At 46.0% G+C, this 24028-nt stretch overlaps 1 protein-coding gene across 2 annotated transcripts in view; it reads left to right on the top strand.

Annotated features, from left to right (window-relative positions):
* Positions 1-24028, top strand: part of RYR3 (ryanodine receptor 3) — a 557080-nt gene that overhangs the window by 412593 nt on the left and 120459 nt on the right. For both annotated transcript variants that reach the window (XM_027083790.1, XM_027083789.1), the window contains exons 39-45: positions 738-1011; positions 3264-3378; positions 4855-4984; positions 6137-6240; positions 9990-10125; positions 20098-20278; positions 21711-21822. In XM_027083790.1, coding sequence (XP_026939591.1) covers positions 738-1011; positions 3264-3378; positions 4855-4984; positions 6137-6240; positions 9990-10125; positions 20098-20278; positions 21711-21822 — 1052 coding nt within the window. The remainder of the gene's footprint in view (positions 1-737; positions 1012-3263; positions 3379-4854; positions 4985-6136; positions 6241-9989; positions 10126-20097; positions 20279-21710; positions 21823-24028) is intronic.

Here is a 24028-nt window from a genome sequence, read left to right as displayed (position 1 = left end):
AAAGATCCAGGACAACACAACCAGATGTCCAGTGTTGCAAAGTCTTTGGACCTAAAAGAGTGTTGTCAGTCTACTTCTCTGCATCCCCTAATGTACTTTTATGTTTGTGTCAACTCAAATATATTTTAGAGTTCTTGAGTCAATGGCATGGCTTACTCAGTTCGTGGTACGTGGTATCTTTAGAACACGTGGAGAATAGCAGTTATGGTAGAGAAATCCCAGCACTTAATAGTGCTTTACTCTAAAGAAGCAGTGACCAATGTCTTCTTAATGTTTTCATCCATCCAGAATCACTCACTCCCCACTCTATCCCGTGGGGCTTGCATCCATGTTAGTGCATATTACATTATATTATAAAATAAAGATAAAATGTAACTTTTAAGTCAAAATGAAAATGTAAAGAACCAGCTTGTGAGCACCCTGAAGGCAAGAAGGCGTCTTATTTCGTCTTCTACATCCAGCATCATTCAAAGGTCATTTAATGTCATTTAATCCAAATAGAATATTTAGGTTTCTCAATTCAAAGTGGAGATACTCTTTTCTTATAGTACGGCTCACGGTCCTGCCTTTTGGTAATATGTTCTACTTCTCTACCTGCCATACCCCACCCTTAAAAAAAGAATTTTTTAACCCTGCCCAGCTGATGATGTGTGTTATCACTGAATGACGTGGCGGAAGTATGCAGCTCTCCTGAGCCTTGACAGCCTCAGTACTGGTCCTTCCTCTTGTCCTTCTAGCGACGCTGAAGGAGCTCATCTCACAGACCATGATCTGCTGGGCCCAGGAGGACCAGATCCAGGATGCAGAGCTGGTTCGGATGATGTTCAACCTCCTGCGGAGGCAGTACGACAGCATCGGGGAGCTGCTGCAGGCTCTGCGGAAGACCTACACCATCAGCCAGGCCTCCGTGAGCGACACCATCAGCCTCCTGGCTGCCCTGGGCCAGATTCGCTGCCTGCTTAGTGTCCGGATGGGCAAGGAGGAGGAGCTGCTCATGATCAACGGGCTGGGGTAGGTCATTCCCATCAAGGGCAGGTTCTCCAGGAAGCTTCCGGTGGGAGGGCTTCCCTGGTGGCGCAGTGGTTGAGCGTCAGCCTGCCGATGCGGGGAACGCGGGTTCGTGCCCTGGTCTGGGAAGATCCCACGTGCCGTGGAGCGGCTGGGCCCGTGAGCCATGGCCGCTGAGCCTGCGCGTCCGGAGCCTGTGCTCCACAACGGGAGAGACCACAACAGTGAGAGGCCCGCATACCGAAAAAAAAAAAAAAGAAACTTCCGGTGGGAAAATGGTTCAACTTGCTACATGGCAGTTCTGGAATCAAATCACATAAAACCTACGTGTGCCCCCATCCTGACTTCACTCCTCATGGGATTATGTGCTCGTTAAATCAGTCACCTTCGGTAACCTGAGAGACCAGACAGTGGGCTACTGGGGATGAAGGGGCATGGCCAGAAGAAGTGGGGAGGAATCTTGGAGAAAAGCAGATATTTAGTTTGAATCTGATAAAAGTAGCCCCAGGGAGGCAATGAAAAAATCCAGAGGAAGGGGCAGTGTGTTCAGCTCCACAAGAGAGAAACGTTTTGAGCGCTTCAGTTTTTGACTGGAGATCTTCTGAGACTTCCTCTGAAAAATTACAGCCCAATTCCTCCCTTTTTTCAGGACTGATGTGGAGTCATTTTCTTCGGTTCTCTGAGACCCTTTCCCCATGACAGCAGCTCGTGGCTCTTCCTTAGAAGCCACGTCACCAGAAAGATGGCATTTTATTTGTTTATTTTTATTTTCATCATTTAAAAATTTTTTTTATTTTATACAATTTTTAAAGGTTACTTTTCATTTACAGTGATTACAAAATATTGGCTAAGTTCCCCGTGTTGTACAATACATCCTTGAGCCTGTCTCACACCCAACAGTTTGTACCTCCCACTGCCCCACCCCTATGTTTCCCCTCCCCGCCTCCCCACTGGTAACCACTAATTTGGTTTCTATATCTGTGGGTCTGCTTCTTTTTTGTTGTATTCACTAGTTTGTTATATTTTTTAGATTCTACATATAAGTGATATCATAACAGTATTTGTCTTTCTTTGTCTGATTTATTTCGCTTAGCGTAATGCCCCCCAAGTTCATCCACGTTCCTGCAAATAGCAAATTTTCATTCTTTTTTATGGCTGAGTAGTGTTCCATTGTATATATATACCACAAGCAAGATCACATTTTAGACATCAAAAAGATTTCCTTTAATTAGGTAGCATAGTTCCCTTTTGCAGGTGAGAAAACTGAAGCCCCACAAGGCTCACTGACCAGCCCACAGTTTTACTTGATTAAAATCAAGCACTAGAGCTACAACCTTCCTGCCGCTGGATGTTCCATCCTACCACCCACGAGCCTGCAGAGTAAAGGAGCATCACTGAGCCCCAGAACAGGGACTCTGAGGACACTTGCTGGGAGTCGGGGGAAGATGCATGCATTTTTTAAATTCATTTCCAAAGAGGAATCTTATAATAGAGATGAAGAGACTTCTATGGAAAGAGAAAAAAGCCACAGAATTAGCCTCTCCCCCAGCCCTTGCAGTAGACACAGCTGCACTAAAAACTGATTGTGTCTCCTCTTAACAGCTGCAACCCTTGGGGGAATGGGTATGGGCAGAGAGTAACCACCTGCGAGGGATTCCACAGCCCCGTCGCAGGCTGCTTCTGTGTTTTGATTTGCCTGCAGCTTTATTATGTGAATTTATGTTGAATGACTTAAAAATATAATTCCTTTTATGTTTCACTGTTGATCATTTCATTGATTTTTTAGCTCTGCTGTCCAAAAATGTCATTGGTACCTAATACACAACTGCCTTAAGGAAAGGGTACAGCCCTACCATTTGGATAACTGAGGTACATAGAGGCATAGATATAAGGACAAGAGAACGGAAAATAGAAGACCCTTAGCACACAGAGGAAGAGAAATCCAGTGATTTGAGCTGTCTCAAAACTATTACAAGCAAAAAAGGCAAGGGACAACTGTTTAATGTCATTAGAAGGAAATATTTCAAAGAAAGAGAGCACTTAGTAGAAATAAAGGAGCACAAAATATTCCTTTCAGCTAGAGAAAGGCCCTCCATGTATATTCTCACCAACCTAGTGCCTTCTTAGCATCTTTCCAGCACGTCACAGGTACATTACTTCACCCCGAGTATGTTTGTGCATTTGTGTGTTCTCGCCCCTGAATTGTCGTAGCGTTGAAATAAGCAAGGGCTGACCTCTCTCTCTGATTACCCTAGAGACATAATGAACAACAAGGTGTTTTACCAGCACCCCAACCTCATGCGAGTCCTTGGCATGCACGAGACAGTCATGGAGGTGATGGTGAACGTGCTGGGTGCAGAGAAATCTCAGGTAATGCTCCGAGGAGAATTTAACCAGAACTTGACCCCTGGGCAGGGACACATGAGGTGGTGCCAACTGCCTAGTGACTCTTCCCAAGGAGGGGGCGGGGATGAGCACACAGCCAGGAAGGAGCCATGAGATGGGGTCCAGCCAGTGTAGGAGCTCTTCTCGCTCATTCCACTGGGCTGCTTCGTCTCCTTTCCCATCCTCTGCAGCCCTGCTCCTTCGGAGATGGAATGCCTCTGGCCCCACTTAGGAGCCTGCTGTGTTTGGTGCTGTGTCAGGAGAAGGCTGTTCTAAAGGAGAACACGATTTTAATAACGATCCTGGCAGTGTTCCCGCCAGAGTACGCGTGTTTCCTCTCTGAGCCAAGTTCCTGACGATGCTGGAATTCCTGGCCAGCTCCCCCGTAAGGAGCCTGCTGTCAGGGGGAGCTCCTGTTGCCAAGGGGCAGGGAGTGCCGATTGGGCCCACCTGGGCCTGTATCCCAGTTTGTCTGGGTCCTCTTCAGAGCTAGAGAGCTTCTGAAGGCAGAAGATGGGGTGTGTTTTCAAATATTGGAGATTCCGAAGTGCCTGATCCTAGGAAAGCAGCCCCACCAGTATTGACAGGTGAGGGCTGTGAGGTAGGAAGAGGAGCCAGGCTTACTTTCCTCCTCACTTCCTTCCCTCCGGTCTCTTTTGAAAGTGGACCCTCTCCAGGAGATCCCTGAGCAAATGTCTGGACGCCTCAGCAGGCAGGCAGACTGGAGCTTCCAGAGCCTCCATGACTCTAAAGGCAGAAATTAAGGGCTCTCTAGGGTCCTGAGCCAACACTGATACCATTTACTGAGCATGACTGATCGGACGGAAGATGTGGCCAAGCCCTGGAGATGCTAATTACTTTGTTACGCAGAGAAGCCAAGCACTGTAGATGGTAATAGAAATTGGCATCTCAGTGCTAAATTGTAAGAATCATATTACGAGTACTATAGGAGCCCATAGGAGAGTAGTTATCAAGGACAGAAGTAAGGGGAAGGCTCACAGTCTGAGACGGTGATGCTCTGGGGACTTCTACAACTGTAGGAGCCAATCTTTACCCAGAAGACTCAGGTTTGATCATAGTTTTGGGTCTTGTTTGTTGTGACCACCCATCTGCCTTTCTGTCTGCTCCCTTCCTAGTTAGAATAGTCTGATGTAGGGTTGTACAGTTTCTCATGACATGTAAGGATGACTGGGTTTCTGGTTTGACATCTATTTTCTTTGAAAGAAAAGATACTTCAGGAATTATAATTAGCTCTCAGTATTTTTAGAAGCCTCTTTTAGGTGTGTATTCTCTGTCCCTCCTATGAATCAGTCTTGGAACCATCTGGAAGTAAGGAGAAAATTCATTTTCCAAACTGTTGGCAGCTTGCAAGCCTTCACCCTAAGACTCTTTGAAGTCAGCCTTTTCAGAAAGGCCTCGTGATAGATTCTTCTCCCTGACACTTTCTACTTCTCCCTACAGATTGCCTTTCCAAAGATGGTTGCTAGCTGTTGCCGCTTCCTGTGCTATTTCTGTCGAATTAGCCGACAAAATCAGAAGGCCATGTTTGAGCATCTCAGTTACCTGCTGGAGAATAGCAGTGTTGGCCTAGGTAGGTCACATCATAACGTCTGCTGTTGGCTCAGAGGTTACCCTCCCCCTGCTGACCACTCAGGCAATAAAGGGAAAGAAGTCACATGCATGCTATGGTATTTTTAAATATAAGAAGGAACCCTGCCTGATCTAAAAACAGGTGAGATGATAATAACACCATGTCTCCGCTCTCCAACCTAAGTAGAGAGGTCGCTGCCGACCAGCGCTGGTGACAGATTTGCGTCAGCATAGCCACAGTTCGACTCTTCTCTCTGGAGACCAGTGGCTCATGGTGTATGAAATGGTGCCTGAGACTGTGGATGTAGTCTGGGGATACAGCGCCTCCCAGCCCATTCAGCTGACCAGGGAGCAGTGCTCACGAGACCAAGGTCATGGATCCAATCCCCTCTTGGGCTGCATGCCTGTCCCATCAGCCAACCAGCCAGTGCGTTCGTAGCTGCAAGGCAGACGGGCCAGGAGCAACTATGGGCAAAGAGTGAAATCCATCACCACTGCTAGAAAACCCACGCATGCACATGCCTCCCTCACTGTCGTGGATGTAAACCAGATGAATGTGTGGAAGACACAAATACACACGTGACGTGCACGTGAAATCTGAGATCTCAGTTTTCCTGTTTATCAAATGCAGCCATACACGGACCAACCTTTTTATAAAATGCCACCTGAAGTTTTTCTCAGTTCTAGCCTAAGAACCAAACAAAAGAAACGAAAGACAACGTTGGTGACCTGATTTAACTGTAAGAGCTAATTCTGTTTGAGGCTTTTTTTAACTCTAGGTGGTGACCCCAGAAATGGCCAAGTTATGTGAGCTTAGTGGATCAAGTGACATCTGAGACTTTTGAATGATCACCAAATGGGGGCCCAAGAACCTCCATGTTAGAAAAGCGCTTGAAAATACGTGGTCCCAGCTGATCCCATGAACTGATTTTCTAACTGAAGCTATGTTCACAATCAGTAATGAGTGTGGGGAGGAAAGATAGCACATAGAGCTGTTCTTAAATTGGGTGGGCAGCCCCCCTCGGGGGACAGCGATGTGATCCAGGTTTTGTGTTTGCTGCCCTCTCCTGGCCATTACTGTGCACTGCAACCTCAGCTCAGCGCTAGATGGCCTCTTTCTCTCTTTCTTTCTCCTTCTCTCCTCCTTCCTCAGCCTCCCCGTCCATGAGAGGATCCACCCCGCTGGACGTGGCTGCTTCCTCTGTGATGGACAACAATGAGTTAGCGCTGGGCTTAGAGGAACCAGACCTCGAGAAGGTAACTGGCCCTGGGGAGGCACTGTGCTTGCTCCCCACTGCCTACAGCACAGCCAGGCCAAGGAAAAGCAGACGGAAGTCTGGGTCTCTGTCAGAACCTCTTTAGCGTGTGACAAAAATATGGGGGGGGCTTCCCTGGTGGCGCAGTGGTTGAGAGTCCGCCTGCCGATGCAGGGGACACGGGTTCGTGTCCTGGTCCAGGAGGATCCCACATGCCGCGGAGCGACTGGGCCCGTGAGCCATGGCCGCTGAGCCTGCGCGTCCGGAGTCTGTGCTCCGCAACGGGAGAGGCCACAGCAGTGAGAGGCCCGCGAACCGCAAAAAAAAAAAAAAAAAATATATATATATATATATATACACGCATATATATTACGTATATATATATATATGGATGTGAGTCACTGGCAGCTGTGTGATAATTAGGACCAAGCATCTCCTGTGGTCTGGGCTCGCCAGCTCCACAGACATGGACATGTGGACATGTGTGTTCTTTTTGTGTGAAGGCCCAGCCTCACTGGTCTGCATGGGCCCACCAGAGACCTGTGGTTCCTAATAAAGTTCTGTGTCATCGAATTTACATGTTGATACACTAAAGAAAGCGACATGACAGAAAACGGTATAATTACTCTAAAGAGAAAGAGGGCCCACACATGTCCCCTCCGTGGACAGAGGAGACGAAACTGGGCTACCCCACGTCGTCGGGACTGTGAAGTGCACTCCTGGTGGGGGTCAGGCCGCCTCGCCTCCGTCATTTGTCCTGTCTTGGGACTGTTTCCTTGACTAGACAGCTGACGAGGTTGCCAGTGAACTTCCCGAGTACGGAGAGGAGCAATCTAGTAGGGGGACAAGGAGAAGGTCGTCCACCGCGTGGTGCGTTTGGGAGCACCTAGGAGTGGGCCCCTGACCCTGACAAGGGGATCAGAAAAGGCCCTCAGCAAAGAGCTGACCCCCAGCGTGGGCAGAAGCTACTCGGTCACATCGCGGGGAAGCGCGTGCCAGGAATGTTTGAAGTTCAGAGAGGAGAGCGTGGCGTGCTTGAACTTCGGAAAGCTGGGTGTGACCAGAGTGCAGAGTGCGAGCAGAAAGGAATGGGCCTTGTGCTGCCATCGCTGCTAATAACAGAAGTCCACTCTCCTCCGGAATCACTGTGTGACGTACCCCACTCGGAATTAACTCACATGACCCTCGGGACAAGCCTTTTTATTGTTGCCCTAGTTATAGGAGAGGAAACTGAGGCACAGAGAGATTAGGGAGCATTCTCAGTGTCGTGGGGTTTGTAAGTGTCAGAGCCAGGGGTCAAAAGCACGGGGCTCCAGAGGCCGTGCTCTTACCTATTATATTATGGGACCTCCCTGTAGAGCCTGGAGCCACGGAAGCCACTGGAGGGCTTCAAGCAGAGGAGCAACACAACACCGTTTATATGTTAGAAAACACTTTCTGGTTTCAATAAGAAGAACTGACTGGAACAGAAACAAGACAACCCCCCTGCCCCCATACACACAGGGACTCAGCAGCTGTGCACCCAGCGGCATGATATGTGATAGCTGCTCCATAAATGCCCTGGGTATTCCTGGCCTCTGCCTCTGTGGGACAGACTTCAGTCAGGCTCAGCTCTTCACACATTTAGACAGCAATAAATATCACGGGTTTTATTTGGGTGCTGTGATGATAACTGACACCTGTATTTAAAAGCAGTTAACGGTTCTCTTTTGACAAGACAATGCCACAAGCCTCAGTGCCCAGCATCCCAGCGTCAGCCTCGTTCACCTGTTCAGTTGATACTGCTCGACAAGGACCACAAGCCTCCCTCAGAAGATGCAAGATATGTTGAGTGGAGGCCAGGAGACAGGGAGAGGGGAGAAAGGGGACCCAGGGAGATCTGTAGAGGAGGAGGATGGGGTTGCTGCCTCCTTTTCAGGTGGTTCTCGTGGCTCAGCACAGTGCGCAGGCTTTACTCAGACCAGTGTCAGGAAATGCCCCAAGTGTGGTCCCTGGGGGAGAAGGCGAAGGACCAGTGAATGCTGCCATTCCGTTCCACCCTTCTATGTATCCCAGCAGGAATCAGGCCTGAGATGGAACAGCAACCACACACACACACACACACACACACACGCACTTATTTTTGTGGCCAGTGAAATGCTCTGCACCTGTAACCCTGAAAACTCTGCCTAATTCCTGCTTTTATTAATGCTTTTCCGGACTTTATTTATTTACTTATTTATGGCTGCATCGGGGCTCCGTTGCTGTGCGCGGGCTTTCTCTAGTTGCGGCGAGTGGAGGCTACTCTTCGTTGCGGTGCGCGGGCTTCTCATTGTGGTGGCTCCTCTTGTTGTGGAGCACAGGCTCTAGGCACGCGGGCTCAGTAGTTGTGGCTCACAGGCTCTAGAGCGCAGGCTCAGCAGTTGTGGCGCATGGGCTTCGTTGCTCCACGGCATGTGGGATCTTCCCGGACCAGGGCTCAAACCCATGTCCCCTGCATCGGCAGGCGGATTCTTAACCACTGTACCACCAGGGAAGCCCTTTTCCAGACATTTTTAAGACCAAACAAAATCTAAACTCCAAGCATAATAATATTCTTGCTCCTTTAAGTAGGAAGAAGTGTGATGATAGTTTCTTACTGAGTTTTGACTTAGATCCATCATTCTTTCAAAATGACTTAGAGTATGTGCTATCAGCAAATACATGAGTCATTTGCCGAATGTGTGTTTGTTGAGCCCCTACTCTGTGCTGGGCCCTGGGGACTAAACATTGAAAACACCATCCTGACTTGGGGGATTAGCAGCACGATGGATTCCCCTCTTCTCCCCACGTACATAGAACATCAGAGGCTAAATTAGAATGACAACTGCCTTTCAAGCACAGGAGGTCTATTTGCTAAGCTTTTAGCCTGGTACCTTCTGAAAAGTAGGGAGATTCTAAAATATTCTACCAGATCGCAGAGCTGAGATCTTCTGCTAAGTGTCTGGTAACCTGGAAGTGAAGAGAACACACTACCCATCCTAGTCCTTAAGTGGCCATGACCTCTTTGCTAGCCGTCCCACGTTGAACGTCTCAGCTCCTGACTTGGGACAGCTGTTGTTGAGCCAGAACTTACCTAGGGACCCCTGATTAGTTGAAGGCCCACCCAGTCAACCAGTGACTGAACATTTTGGTCTTGAAATAGCATGGCCAAATGAACATGGCCAGCCTGCATCCACTGTTGCCTCCCCAGAGACACCCTACTTAGGCCTCCTTTTAAATGGCAGATCCCTCTTGCCAGAACTGGAAAATCCATGGAACTATAGCACGTGGAGTGTTCCTACATAGCAGTGATCACCAGTCTCGTCAACTGCTTGGAAACAAAAATGAATGAAAGGGGGCTTCCCTGGTGGCGCAGTGGTTGAGAGTCCGCCTGCCGATGCAGGGGACATGGGTTTGTGCCCCGGTCTGGGACGATCCCACATGCCGCAGAGTGGCTGGGCCCATGAGCCATGGCCACTGAGCCTGCACGTCCGGAGCCTATGCTCCGCAACGGGAGAGGCCCCAACGGTGAGAGGCCCGCGTACCGCAAAAAAAAAAAAAAGAATAAAAGGTTCCAATTTCAAATCTACTAAATTATTTACTTGGAAAGCCCTGGGCTCTCTCTAGCTTCTAGGTAAATGAAAGCCCTTCAGTTCCCAGAATTTTGCCTGCCTTATAGCTATGTAAAAAACTTACATTAAAAAAAAAAAAAAAAAACCTGGGCACTTACTTTTGTATTGTTCTTGGCAGGTGGTGACCTACTTGGCAGGCTGTGGCCTACAGAGCTGCCCCATGCTTCTGGCCAAAGGATACCCTGATGTCGGCTGGAACCCCATTGAAGGGGAGCGCTACCTGTCCTTCCTGAGGTTTGCCGTCTTCGTGAACAGTGAGTCTCAGTTTTCCATGTTTTTCAGACCTAGGATGGCATAATTGTGGTGGATACTAGGAAAAGGAAATCCTTTGCACTGCTTCTTCTCCATAAATATGATAGATTCTATAGGTAGGTGGCAGCTGGAAGAAAAATCTCAGGGAGAATCAGGCTAGACAAGGATCAAGAGTAGAATCCAATGGACAGTCCTGAGCTCTAGTGCCAGAGCCTGCAAGGAACTCACTGCGTGGGCTTGGGCTTGTCATCTCTCTGTACCTCTTCTCCTAAAAGAGGGGGCTTATTAATATCTTGATCTCACCTGTTTCACAGAATTAAATGCAGGTGTGCCTCCAGATCCTTAGACTATTAGTTGGTTGGATGGATGGATGGATTGATGGATGGATAGATGGATGGGAGGAAGGATGGATGGATGGATGGATGGATGGATGGATGGATGGATGGATGGATGGATGGAAGGAAAGAAGGAAGGAAGGATGGATGGATGGATGGATGGATGGATGGATGGATGAATAAAAATCAGGAATAACTGATCGCTGTTAAAGGTAACTAAACTCCCAGGAGAAAAAAATTGCTATGGAAACCCTAAATATTATTCTTCTTAATATTGATACAAGTCACCTCTCATTTATAGTGAATTCCAAGTTGACACAAATTCTGTATTTTCACTAGTTTAATGTGCTGAATATTGTGTAAAATAAGTAAACTACTTTCTTAAAACTGTACCTTGTCTCCCTAGATTCTGCTAAAATACTAATTCACTTACATTTATGTTATAGTTAAAATAGTTCTCCCTTTTCCCAGTTTGGAGTTTCAGGCCAACAAATCCAGCTGGGCCGGTTAAGTGTTCACAAAGAGGGATTGCACCTAATAAACAATCATGCCGATTTTTCTAACTATGAGAATTCACCTAAAAATATATTGGCGATGGGGCTTCCCTGGTGGCACGGTGGTTGAGAGTCCACCTGCCGATGCAGGGGACACGAGTTCGTGCCCCGGTCCAGGAAGATCCCACATGCCGTGGAGTGGCTGGACCCGTGAGCCATGGCCGCTGAGCCTGCGCGTCCAGAGCCTGTGCTCCGCAACGGGAGAGGGCACGGCAGTGGGAGGCCTGCGTACCGCAAAAAAAAAAAAAAAAACATATATATATATATACACACACACATGCATATATATATATATATATGTGTATATATATATATATTGGTGTGACGTGATCATTATATTCCCATGTGTTCTTGTCTTCCTTCCCCTCCCCACCCCCCCGTGCTTATTTTCCTACACCATAATGCACTCTATTCTTAATACTTGAATGGTTTCCATTGTCCCGGTTTTTCCCCTTTCCTGACTTGGTGACAGACCTTGAGATGTCTACCTCTTTTTCCCCTGGGACTCATCCAGCCAAGTTTTTAGGAACTCGGGCCTTCTGCTTCTCTCTGCGTGTTCATCACTGTCCCTCCTGTCTGTCCATCATCAGCATTGCTACACTCCATTTTCTTCCTCTGAGGCCAGTTTCAGAGCATCCTCTAATAGTCTGTCTTACTTCTAATCCAGATGATTGCATGTCCAGAATTAATGCAGAGTTACTGTGGTAATAAAGGGAAATTTTTTGTTAAATAGATTTTAAGGATTCATAAATGTCACCACATTATGTAAATAGACTGTATGACACAAACCAGATACAGGCAGGACCCATTTATTCATGTTGGCCACCTTCACAGTCAAGATCAAGTGCCTTATGAGTCAATTAGTGGGACTGTCCACATGGGTTATGAAGGTAGAGGAGTCCACTGGCTATGGTCTTACCTGGATGGCCAAATTCCAAAACTTCCTTATGCTTATTAGGTACTACCATATTCAGCTAAACTCTAAACCAAAAGCATTTGGTCCACCCTCTTTGCTTTCAGATTGTTTTATGTCTTTTAATATATTCTCTGCAGTACGATTTCATAATGCAATACATTCTAGCAAATCTATTAGACCATCAGTAGGAAGATATGTGCACTTTAATGTTTATTGTGTCTCTATTATATAAAGGCCACATTTGGTCTTGGCAAAGGATGTTGGCTTTTGCATTGAAAGATTAACAGTCTAGTAAGTGGAACAGGCATGGAGAGAGGTCACTGTAATAAGGAGTGGAGTAAGGTAGGGACAGAGTGATAGAGGATTTCACGAGGGGAAGCTCACATCCTGTTGAGATCAGAAAAAGCCTCCTGGGGGAGGTGATATTAGAGATGAGCTTTGAAGGGTCAGATTTCCAGATGCAGAGATGCAGAAGAGGTGATCCATGTAGGGAGAAGCTTGAACAGTGGCCTGAGAGCTAAAGCACACATGCTTAGGAAACGCAGGGATTGGCTGATCTAGAGGATAGATACATGGTTGACAGTGGTAAGAGACGAGGTTTAAAAGGTAGGTAGGCAGCTATACTAGGGAGAATCTAAATGCCAAGCTGAAGCGTTTTGTCTTGATTCAGTGTGCAGAGAACTGGGAAAGAAGAGAGATTGATGGCAACCACTGGGAGCTTCTGTGCCCAGGTTAGGATAATGAGTTTCTGAATTATAATGGTGGTGATGGGAATGGGATGGAGGAGATCAGCTGGAAATAAATTGCAGAGACAGAATTTACAGGACTCGCTGGTGGCGATGACTCTGGTGGCTGGGCCCTGGGTATGTTGGGAGAAAAGGAACAGAAGTCACTGAAGGTTAGAGATTTTGTGTGTGTGTGTGTGTTGGGTCTTCATTGCTGCACGCGGGCTTTCTCTAGTTGCGGCCAGTGGGGGCTACTCCTCTTTGCGGTACACGGGCTTCTCATTGCGGTGGCTTCTCTTGCCGCGGAGCATGGGCTCTGGAGTGCACGGGCTTCAGTAGTTGTGGCACGCGGGCTCAGTAGTTGTGGCTTACGGGCTGTAGAGCACAGGCTCAGTAGTTGTGGCACATGGGCTTAGTTGCTTCACGGCATGTGGGATCTTCCCGGACCAGGGATTGAACCCGTGTCCCTTGTCCCCTGCATTGTCAGGTGGATTCTTAACCATTATGCCACCAGGGAAGTCCTGAAGCTTAGAGATTTAAGGGTAGGGAGAAAAGCAATAAGGATGGTCAAAAGGAGAAAATGGTTTGAGATGGAGGGTAATGAGTTTGTGTGATTCAGGTAATGATTTGCAAACCCCAAATGGAGATGCCCCTAATTGGGGCAATAGGATAGAGATCAATCGGGCAACAGATTGGGACCGAGTAGACTTGCGGGTCACCTGCAGTTGAAATGGTAGGAGTGGACTGTCACAGGGGAGAGCATGAAAGAGAGAGAGATGGCAAGTATGGAAAAAGAAAAAATTAGAATCTTGTTGAGCACCTAGAGGAGATAGAGTGGCTCAGTCACAGCAGAATGACATGGAAGAGGTTGGGCTGGAGGCTGGAGTATCTTGGGTTCAGATATGGCTCCATCGCTAGCTCTGTGAATTTAGGCAAGTTACTAAAACTTTCCTAGCCTCGCGGGTTGCATATAACTCACAGAGTTGTTTTGAGGCTTAAATGAAATAATCCATGGAGAACTCAGATTAGCACACTGCCAGAAATGTAGTAAGCCTACAGTTGTGTTAGTTGGCATTGTTACTGTGATCCTTACAAGAGTATTAGGGCATTTGAAATGGGAAGACCCTCATAAACAGATTCCTTGGGATCTCAAAGCTCTTTGTCTTTACATCTTTATTTCAAAGTCTTTATATCTAAGACGTGATTACAAAGGACTTCCCAGCCACTTCTGTGGCCTCTGCTCAGCGGCGAAAGATGAAGGTGTTATGGGTGATCATGATAGATAACGGGAGTGGTTATGGTGGGTGATGGGTGATGGTGGGGGTCGGTTGGTGGTAGGTGGTGATGGTGGGTGAGTCATAGTGAGGGTAGTAATAGTGGGTAGTGATTGGTGATGGCAGTGATGATGGGATATGATGGTTGAGTGGTAGCCATCGTGGGTTTTGTGAGGTGACCGAGGTGAGTGGTGGTTAGTGATGGTATGTGTGGTGATAATGTTTCGTGGGTAGTGGTGAGTGATGGTAGGGGTGGTCATAGTGGGTGATGGTAGTGGTATATGATGGCTGGGTGGCAGGCGGTCATAGTGGGTTGTAGGGGTGACTGTGGTAGGTGGTAGTGCGTGGTGAGGATGGTGGCGGTGGTAATAACAGCTAACACTTAGCATTTTCATATGCCAGGCATGGTTCAAAGCAATTTTATATGTATTAACTTATTCATTTGCTGCAACAATCCAATGAGTTAGTTACAGTTATCTTTATCAGTTTATGGATAAACACCCCTCTGCTGAGAGAGATTAAGTACCTTTCCCAGAATCACACAGCTAGTAAGACTTTTCCTAAGATTTGAACCAGAGCAGTTTGGCTCCAGAGGCCAAACTGTACTCAAACCATTATGTAGTATTGCCTTGAAAACACTTCCTCCCTAATGAACAAGGAGAAATAGCATTTCCTCCTTTGAGCTGATCAGTAATTGTGGAATTATTTAATTTCTGTTTGGTGCTAATGTTTAAAAAAAAATTTTTTTTTGAAGGCAAATCAAAAGCTCTTGCTAAGAGGGAGGGGATATGGGGATATATGTATACATATAGTTGATTCACTTTGTTGTACAGCAGAAACTAACACAACGTTGTAAAGCAATTTTACTCCAATAAAGATGTTTTAAAAAAGTAAAAAAATTTTAAAAAGCTCTTGCTATATCAAAATAATAGAATTAGAAAATTCTTTCTAACATTATTTTACTAGTTTCTATTACAGTTGGTGTTAAATCTTCTTCTTAAAGCATATCATTTTCTCCACTTTATTTTTATTAGCTTGCCGGGAAGCCTTGGGTTGTGTTTAACGCCAGGAGTCCTGAAGCTGACAAGTTTCTATTAACCCAGGAGTTGCACACTTTATAGCCAGTGTACACACAGATGTGTCTGGGTGTCTGATTAATCCCTTCCTAATGTAGCACCAAGTAGGAAAAGATTCCTTACAAATCCTCAAAAAGAAAGCAAAAGTAATTCTGTGCCTCGTTAGCGTCCTCGGAGTATTTTAGTGATATCTTCCTCAGGCTACAAGCTTATCTGTGAGGAACACAGCGTGTCCTAGCTTTGCTGAATCTTGTTTCCCTAGGCAGCTTGGTCATCAGTGGTCATAAGCTGGGCATCCATCATGTGACGTGTGAAGAGTACATGAGGGGTTATGAGAAGTGACAGGAGACATGCTCTAGAAGTTCTGCCCTGAAGTCACTTACGAATCAAAGCAGCAAACAGAGCAAACGCAAGTAAAATTATCGGCAACGTACATACATACTAAAAACTCGACTACACCTACCTACGTAGTGAGACGTGTGACTGTTGGCAGGCCAGAAGTGATGGTGCTTATTGGAATCTGGTGAAGTGAATATAGGAATGCCTGGGGAAGAAGGCAAATGTTGAATAACATCTTGAAGAAAGAAATGGACATAGTTTAACAGAGTAGTTGGGGGAGAGCATACGGGGGGGCGTTGAGCTGGGAGCCATGAAACTTTTAGGATGTGTCGTTTATGTCTCAATAACGATGGAAGAAAAGTCTTTTAGGATCAAGGGTACAAAGTAGCATGTTAGCTTTGAAGGGCAGAGTAGGAATGAATGCTTAACAGAATCAGCTGGTTCGTATATTCATGTTTTTAGAGTTAGAAAAAGATGTAATAACCATTCTTCAGTGTGATTGGTACTGATGACCGGGGATGGTTAGGATTAAAATGTCTACGATGTCCTCAAATTTATAATCCTAGGAAACGGACAGCCTTGCTTCCTGCAAACAAAGGCTGATAATTGGTCTGATAACGCAGTGATGGAGAGTCACCCTCAGCGTTCCATCTGATCACTTCAAGCCTCTACATGATGTTAACAAGAGGCTCGAGCATACAGGGTTAGATAGTTCAGACATGAACCCTGTTCTTATTAAATATACGGTCTAGTGAGAAAAGTAGAAACAGATACAAACAATTCATTCATTAGACTTGTGTGCGGTGCTTTAAGGAAGAGGATAGGGTATTTGAGAGGACTCTGGGGCTTCCAAGCTTAAGCTGGTCCTGAAGGATGAAGTGGAGTTACCTAGATCAAGGTTTTATGTCAAAGGAATGAGAAAGGCAAAGCTCCAGGCAAAGGAACTTAAAACAGGGATTGTGTTTAGAATAGAGAGAGTAAGAAAAGCGATGGGCGGAAGGTAAAATCATTTCATCCTTCCTAATCATCCCTGTGGCGAGAATGACCGCTTCTGGTTAAAATGGGGAGAATCATCCCATTTCCATCCAACTTCTTAGGAACATTGAAAAGAAAGTCCTAATGCGAAGGCAGTGTTGAGAGCCTTTGAAGAAAGGCTCTGTGAACATACACACTGCTATTAAGCTTATTATTCATTTGGAACTCCAGCAAAAACATTGCTGTAAGCCCCTGGGCAAAGCTAGCTTACCTCAGATCTCTCTCTCCCTTGAAAAATGCCCTCAAGGTCAGTATTCAGCTTCCCCACTGTGGATTTGGTTGGCAGTCCAACTTCCTGAACTACAGGTAATTAGGAAGAGAATGTTCTCTCTCTTCTAATCAGGCCATCCTCTCTACCTTATGAAGCCTTGAGAAATTCTTTTCCTTGGTCCCCTCTCCAGTTAGCATCAATGGTTGCACTTCAGTTCCTTCCTATTGCAGGGCGCCCTCTGCATCCCCACGGATTGACCACAATTCTGTGATCAAGCGACGGCTTCCTGGGTCCATTGTAGCTCCAACCCAATTAGCTTAGATTTGAAGACCTGAAATTCAGATAAAATAAGGCTAATTTGGCAAATGAATTTCAATAGCAAACTCAATATAGAACTCATGGCCTAATTTTTCAAATTCTTTTGGACTTTGTGGTCCACGTTCCGTCAAATTCCATGATGCTGATGGCTTCGGAAAGAGCTAAGTTAATTTCACTGTGCTGGTAAAGACAAGGGCTGACCCACAAGTGTTTCCGTTCTGAGAACTGAAAGAATCAGAGCACAGTGTTTAAATAAGCTTGACTAACAGGGTTGGGTTTTTTCTCCATTTTTTGACACTTACAATTTCAAAGTTTTAGCTTCATTATTCTTGTCATAGAAAATGACAACTGAGAGTGTGCTACCTGGTAAGTTTTGTGGGCGAACAACATTTGAAAGTAGCCAGCTGTGAGTTATGTCTGTAACTAAGAATATTTGCTTTCAAGTATGCTGATGATCATGGTGCTTTTCTTTAAGTATCCCTCTGTGATTAAACTCTATCATGTATCAATGCCAGGTTCACCTCATAGGAAAATATGTCCTTAAGACTTAGCATCACCTCTTTATCTGAGCTCTTCTGTAAACTGTACGGTATCACTCAACCTTGTCCTTGGGTTCCTTTCCTGCCCTGATTCATTCCACCATACCATTATTGTGATTATTTTCCCTTTATAGCACCTCCTGAGAATTTTCTTCACGTGGATTCTGGTTTAATTAAAAACAAATTCTCTTTTGATGTTATATTAGATGAAACCCGAAGAAAAGCTTCTTTATAAAAATTTCAGTCTCTTCTTGAAGGATTGAGCTATAAAATAGTGAATGCATGCTGATGGGCTGTATAAATTCAGTTTAATGAAATATTCTGAATCTAGTTACACAGTTCTAAAACTTACAGAGGTATATACTTACAATCCTGAATTTTACCTGTGCTGTAGAAGGTCAGGTGATAAAAGAGGACGTCAGCAGGCCAAGCTCTTGACCAGGACTACAGGTAGACTCTCCAGGGCTGTGAGACACAGCAGTGTGTTCACTTGTGAGTTTGTGTGGGCACAAGTTAGTTTCAAATATCTGAACAGCAAGCTCAGCCCTTCTGGTGCTGTGGACATGGTGGAAGAAATCTCTGCATATAGGTTAAACTAATAGACTCACTCTAAAACTAGAAGAGGCACAAACATCTCAACAGGGCAAATGAGACCCAGTGAGACTGTGCAGTGTACATACTCACACAGGGATTTGCTAAAAATCTGGAAGAGAAGCCAGATTTTATGGGTTCCCATTCGAATGCTCTACTCTAAGTTGATTCATAAAATTTTTCATCAAACAGAACTTAAACTCCTGTGATAGTTTTAAAATATATCTATAAATTCTTCCATGCTCCTTTTTCCAAAAGATGGAATCTGCTTCTTCTCCCTTTTTTATTTTATTTTTTTTTTTCCGGTACGTGGGCCTCTCACTGTTGTGGCCTCTCCCGTTGTGGAGCACAGGCTCCAGACGCGCAGGCTCAGCGACCCCAGCTCACGGGCCCAGCCGCTCTGCGGCATGTGGGATCTTCCCGGACCGGGGCACGAACCCGTGTCCCCTGCATCGGCAGGAGGACTCTCAACCACTGCGCCACCAGGGAAGCCCTTCTTCTCCCTTTGAGTGTGAGCTGGACTCAGTGAATCACTTCTCCTGAATAGGTTATGGCAGAAGTGACAGTATGTGACAAAGTTGTAAAAGGTATTGCAGCTTCTGCCTTACCCTCTCTCTTGGATCCTTTGCTCTGTGGGAAGCCAGCTGGCATGTCATGAGAACACTCAAGGAGCCCTATGGAGAGGTCACATGGTGAGGAACTGAGGCCTCCTGCCAACAGCCATGTGAGTGAGCGTGGAAGCTGATACTCCACGTCCAGTCACGCCTTCAGGAGACTGCAGCGCTGGCTGACATTTTTACTGCAACCTCATAGGAGATCCCAAGCCAGGACCGCCTCACTTAGTCACTCCCGAATTCCTGACTACAGAAACTGTGAAATAATAGTTACTGCCTTAACCTGCTAAGATTGGAGGAAAATTTTAATGCAAGAATAAATAATTACTATTACCACAGCATATCAAGATGCTATCTGTTATAGAGCTCAATCCTCTTAATAATATCTAATGATCTTATTTAAAAGTTTTTCTTTAGGCTTCATCCAATATACAACATCAAAAAGTCTTGTCTTTGAGGCTTCTTATTAGCCCAGGGATAAGTTCTTAGACACAAATTAAGTTGTCATCTGAGACACTGAGACAGAAAGTGTGTTTCATGAAATTGTTTGAACAAGCTGTAAAACTACTTTTGATGATAAATATTGGCTCTGAGAAGCATTGGCTATCCCTCTCTACATGTCATAGTTCACTGCTTAATTATTTCTTTGGGAAATGATACCCTGTCTTAGTCGTCTATGGTTCTTCCAAAGAAAAATACCAGCAAAATACAATTGTCCAACCTTTAGCTCCCCACAGAGCTAGTCTAAGAGTAACCAAGATAACTTTACCAAGTAGATTCTCACCTGGATAAATGATTTCAGAAATGCCCTGAGGTTCATCCCCACAGACCTGGCTGTTCTAGGGTATGTACTAGACTCTGAGAGAAGACAGCTCAGGAGCTAGCATGTCACTTCTCGGGATGTTAATTGAGGCACACCCGATTGAGTTACCATCTTACCTCCTCTCGAAGGAAGGAAATACGTATTAAGCACCCCTCAGGGAGTTAATAAAGAGGTAAAGTCACTTGTGAATTAATCAGTAATCCATGGCAGACTCAGTAGTGTATTTCTGGCCCTCTGAGGACCTAAATAAAGCGAAATAATGTGAATAGCACAAAATCCTGAACTGAGAAGTAAGACTGTTCTATATCAGTTAATCGTAATACTTCAAATAAATAGAGTCTGATGTAATTTATCAAAGCTCCCCTCTCTCTGCATCAGTATTACCTCCTAATCTTAAGAGTATGTGACAAGATCAATCAAATACTGTTCTCCCAGCCTCGTCAATTAGAAATCAAATCTGGGGGAATTCCCTTGTGGTCCAGTGGTTAGGACTCTGCACTGTCACTGCTGAGGACATGGGTTCAATCCCTGGTCTGGGAACCAAGCCACCTGGCGTGGCCAAAAAGAAATCAATTCCGGGGTTGTTCTCTCCAATGAGATGGTAATAATGCTTCTTTCCCTTAGGTGAAAGTGTGGAAGAAAACGCCAGCGTCGTGGTCAAGCTGCTCATTAGACGCCCCGAGTGCTTCGGCCCGGCCCTGCGGGGTGAAGGAGGAAATGGTCTATTGGCGGCCATGCAAGGCGCCATTAAGATCTCCGAGAACCCAGCCCTCGACCTCCCCTCGCAGGGGTACAAGAGAGAAGTGTAAGTGAATGAATTGCCTTCTCACCCCAGTATGGTTGTCGAGCTCTGAAATATTCTCAGTACACACACGGTAAAGCAAACGTCCATAACCTCCCCCTGGCAGAGAAAGCACAGGCGCTCTGCAGTTGTGGCTCACACATTTTAGGTCACTGTGTCAAGCTTGTTGTCATCTTGACTCCCAGTAAGCCTAGTGATCAGTATCATCTTCATCCCTTTCCATTTCTCCTACTCCACTCAGGCCAGCTGGCAAATGGAGGAGTCAGCAAGCTCTTTCAGCCCTCGCTGCGCCTCCCTATGGCATCCCCATGGGAGGAAGCTGTATCCAGGCTAAGAGGCCTGGACCAACAGGGTTCCAGTCACTGTCTAACCCCAGCCCGTTCCCTTCAATATTTTGAACCTTGGTGTCCCATCTCATACCTCACTTTTAAGAAGAGGGAGTACCCTGCACTCCCTCTTTCGAAAGTGTTCGATTTGATTCCTTAGGTAAAAAGAAAGCTGCAGAATGTGAAAAATCACAGCAGTAAAAATCTTGGTATTTAGGGCTTCCCTGGTGGCGCAGTGGTTGAGAGTCCGCCTGCCGATGCAGGGGACACGGGTTCGTGCCCCGGTCCGGGAAGATCCCACATGCCGCGGAGCGGCTGGGCCCGTGAGCTATGGCCGCTGAGCCTGCGCGTCCGGAGCCTGTGCTCCACAACGGGAGAGGCCGCAACAGTGAGAGGCCCGCATACCGCAAAAAAAAAAATCTTGGTATTTAATGGTTAAAGACATAGTTAGTACGTTATCAGATTGCCTTGTGACCTTCCTTTCATTATGTCTTGTGAACATTTCCCTTTTATTGCAGCCTCTAGATTAGACCCCAGAATCTAGAGATGGGATATAACTCAGCAGAGGTAACTTTGCAGCCAGTGGCTCCTTTTTTTTGGGGGGGGGGGGCGGAGGTGGTTATTAGTTCTGGTAGGTGATCTGGTAGAGTTAGATAGAATCCCGAACATAAACTGTCCTAAATTTCTCATGTAAAATGAGAACAACTGAGGCCCAGAGTCAAATAGCTTGTTAGCAACAGGGCCAGGACCTGGACTTGACCCTTCTGACTTCTTGTCCAATGTGCTTTCCATGTCTATTAAGGAAGGAAAAGGGAAGGAATGGTTGGTAGGAGCTTTGGGGGTCCCAGTGCAGCTCCATGAGTATGTGTGGTCTGCATGATGCATTCATGTCAGTAAAGTTCATGGGACCCTAGGAATGTCATGAACAAATATTTGGGTCCCTTGAGCCTGGTGAGTTAAACCATCTCATTGACAGCTAGAGGGAGAGAAGGAGCCCAACGGAAAGGATGCGTGATGCCCAGGGTGAGCAGAGAAAGTGTTTCCATATCGTGTCTAAAACAGGGCCCCACCTGCCAGGCTGCCTACACCTTGTGTTGGTTCTCTCTCAGCAGCACGGAGGACCATGAAGATGAAGAAGAGGTTGTGCACATGGGCAATGCAATTATGTCATTTTATTCGGCTCTTATAGATCTGCTGGGCCGCTGTGCTCCTGAAATGCACGTAAGTGATGAGTTCCCAGAGAGCGGATTTGAGGGGCTTGAACCAGGAACACTGTAGATTTCATGAATGTCATTTCTTCTTCCGACTCTGACATTTGTGAACATGCCTTTCTCTCTGTTCCTTTTAGCCAATATCAGAAGTAGTTTCCATCTCTCGTACCTGATTCTACAGTTTTCCAGGGAATGACTCCTGGGAAGATCTCTGCGTTGTGTGATTTCTCTGTGACACTAATAGGGCATATCTGATACATGTTCTGTTTCAAAAGCCTCCCAAAACTATGTTTTCCTATGCCTCGACTTGGTCAAAATGTGACCAACTTGATTTCTTGATTGTGTCTATCAGGACACTCCACATGGAAAATCCTTTCTTGACAACCATGGTGTCAGGCATCAGGAAGGTAGTCACGGTTCATGTTTGCTTATTTCCCAGAGGTAAGCTTTACAGACATACTAAAAAAATTGTTTCTAGGGCTTTCCTGGTGGTGCAGTGGTTGGGAGTCTGCCTGCCAATGCAGGGGACACGGGTTCGTGTCCCGGTCTGGGAGGATCCCACATGCCGCGGAGCGGCTGGGCCCGTGAGACATGGCCGCTGAGCCTGCGCGTCCGGAGCCTGTGCTCCACAACGAGAGAGGCCACAACAGTGAGAGGCCCGCAAACCGCAAAAAAGTTATGTTTTCACCTTCCTTTTTCCCTCTCTGCTGGGGGTGGAGAAGGAGATTGGCCTTATTTCTCATAAAGACTCACATCATAAGTGAGAGAGGAAATAATTACTTCTTGTAGGAAAACAGAAAAGATAGCTTTTTATATTTAAAAAAATACTTGGTTAACTCTTTAAAAGAACTGTTGGATTTGCTCATTCAGGGCTCCGGCGCCTGCCTCTCTCCGCAGTGCTCACTGCCTTTGGATTATGTCAGAGCGTCTCCTGAAAGTACTTGCAGTGCAGATTGGGATGACATAAACAGTGGTTTCTGGTATGGATGAGGTTATATATTTGGTCACTGCCAAGAGAACAGTGGATATGTTGTATTTGTTTAATGCTAATGAAAGACAGAATCAATTAAAGTAGTGGCTTTCAAACTTCCTTTCTGACCAAAAAAAAAAAAAATTTGTTTTGATCATAGTAAGACGTACAATTTACATTGCAACCTAGTATACATATATTCCAGAAACAAAGTTTATCCTTACTATGGATAATGCACTCTAATATTTTCTATTCTATACTAATTTGTTTCATGCTTTTTAATGCTGGTGACAGTCCACTAAATGAGGTTACAGCCCACTAATTGGTCATGACTACAGTTTGAAAGACATTGCATTAAAGCATTCACTCTTACCTTTCTTCCAGTTTGTCATGGTCTTATCTAATAAATGATGTAGCCTGTTTGCAAATCCATCTACAAGTGTTTAGGGAAACTATTCCAGTATGGAAGAATCTAGGATAAAAGTACTGTGGAGAGGAGAAAGTCTAAATCTTCGAAGTGAGGCTATTCTAGTTCCCACTGTGGAACTTGTACCTTACCCACATAGGCCCATCTTTCCATTTCTGTGCCCTTATACAAATAAAGGAAGCTTGAAAGGGGGCTAGGGAAATACTGGGGTGTCCTACAGTCTTGGGGCAGGGTGTCATTTCCCCAGATCACCTGTAATCACTTCAAAAAGCAGGTTACACCATTTGCCTAGTCTCGGGAAGACAGGCCGCATGGCATAGCTAAGTCATCAGAGCCCCACTGGGAAGGCGTTTCCTCCTTGCTTACTGCCCCTCAGATTCAGTACTTTATAAACACACACACACACGCACACGCGCGCACACACACACACACACACACACACACACACACACACACACACACACAGACATTTCTCCCCTGGCCCCTCCTCTGTTAGTGAGGGGGAGGGCTGATGCCGTCATCACTGACAGCCTCCCCTCTGCCCTCGGGAATAAGAGGTGGCAGCTAGGGTCACACACAGGTGTTCTCCTGTCTCCACTCCTTCAAGCATTATGTCTCAGCATGTCATCCACCTCCCTCCTGGGTAGAGTCTGTCCTGAGCTCATGACAGTTCCATTGCTGGCTAAGAGCCTGTGCCCAGAAGCGCACCTGCTGCCCCCAGATCCAAGAGAATGTGCACCTGTACATCCCACCTGTGGCCATAAGGATCAGGTTATCCGTCCCCGGATAATTCCCTTGAGATGTTCACGTTCTCTCTGA

The sequence above is a fragment of the Aethalodelphis obliquidens genome, unplaced genomic scaffold, assembly GCF_003676395.1.
Source record: "Aethalodelphis obliquidens isolate GAN/ISIS:26980383/991018 unplaced genomic scaffold, ASM367639v1 scaffold51, whole genome shotgun sequence".
NCBI lineage: Eukaryota > Metazoa > Chordata > Mammalia > Artiodactyla > Delphinidae > Aethalodelphis > Aethalodelphis obliquidens.
Note: the sequence above shows the minus strand (reverse complement) of the source record. Positions and strands in the feature narration are given on the sequence as shown.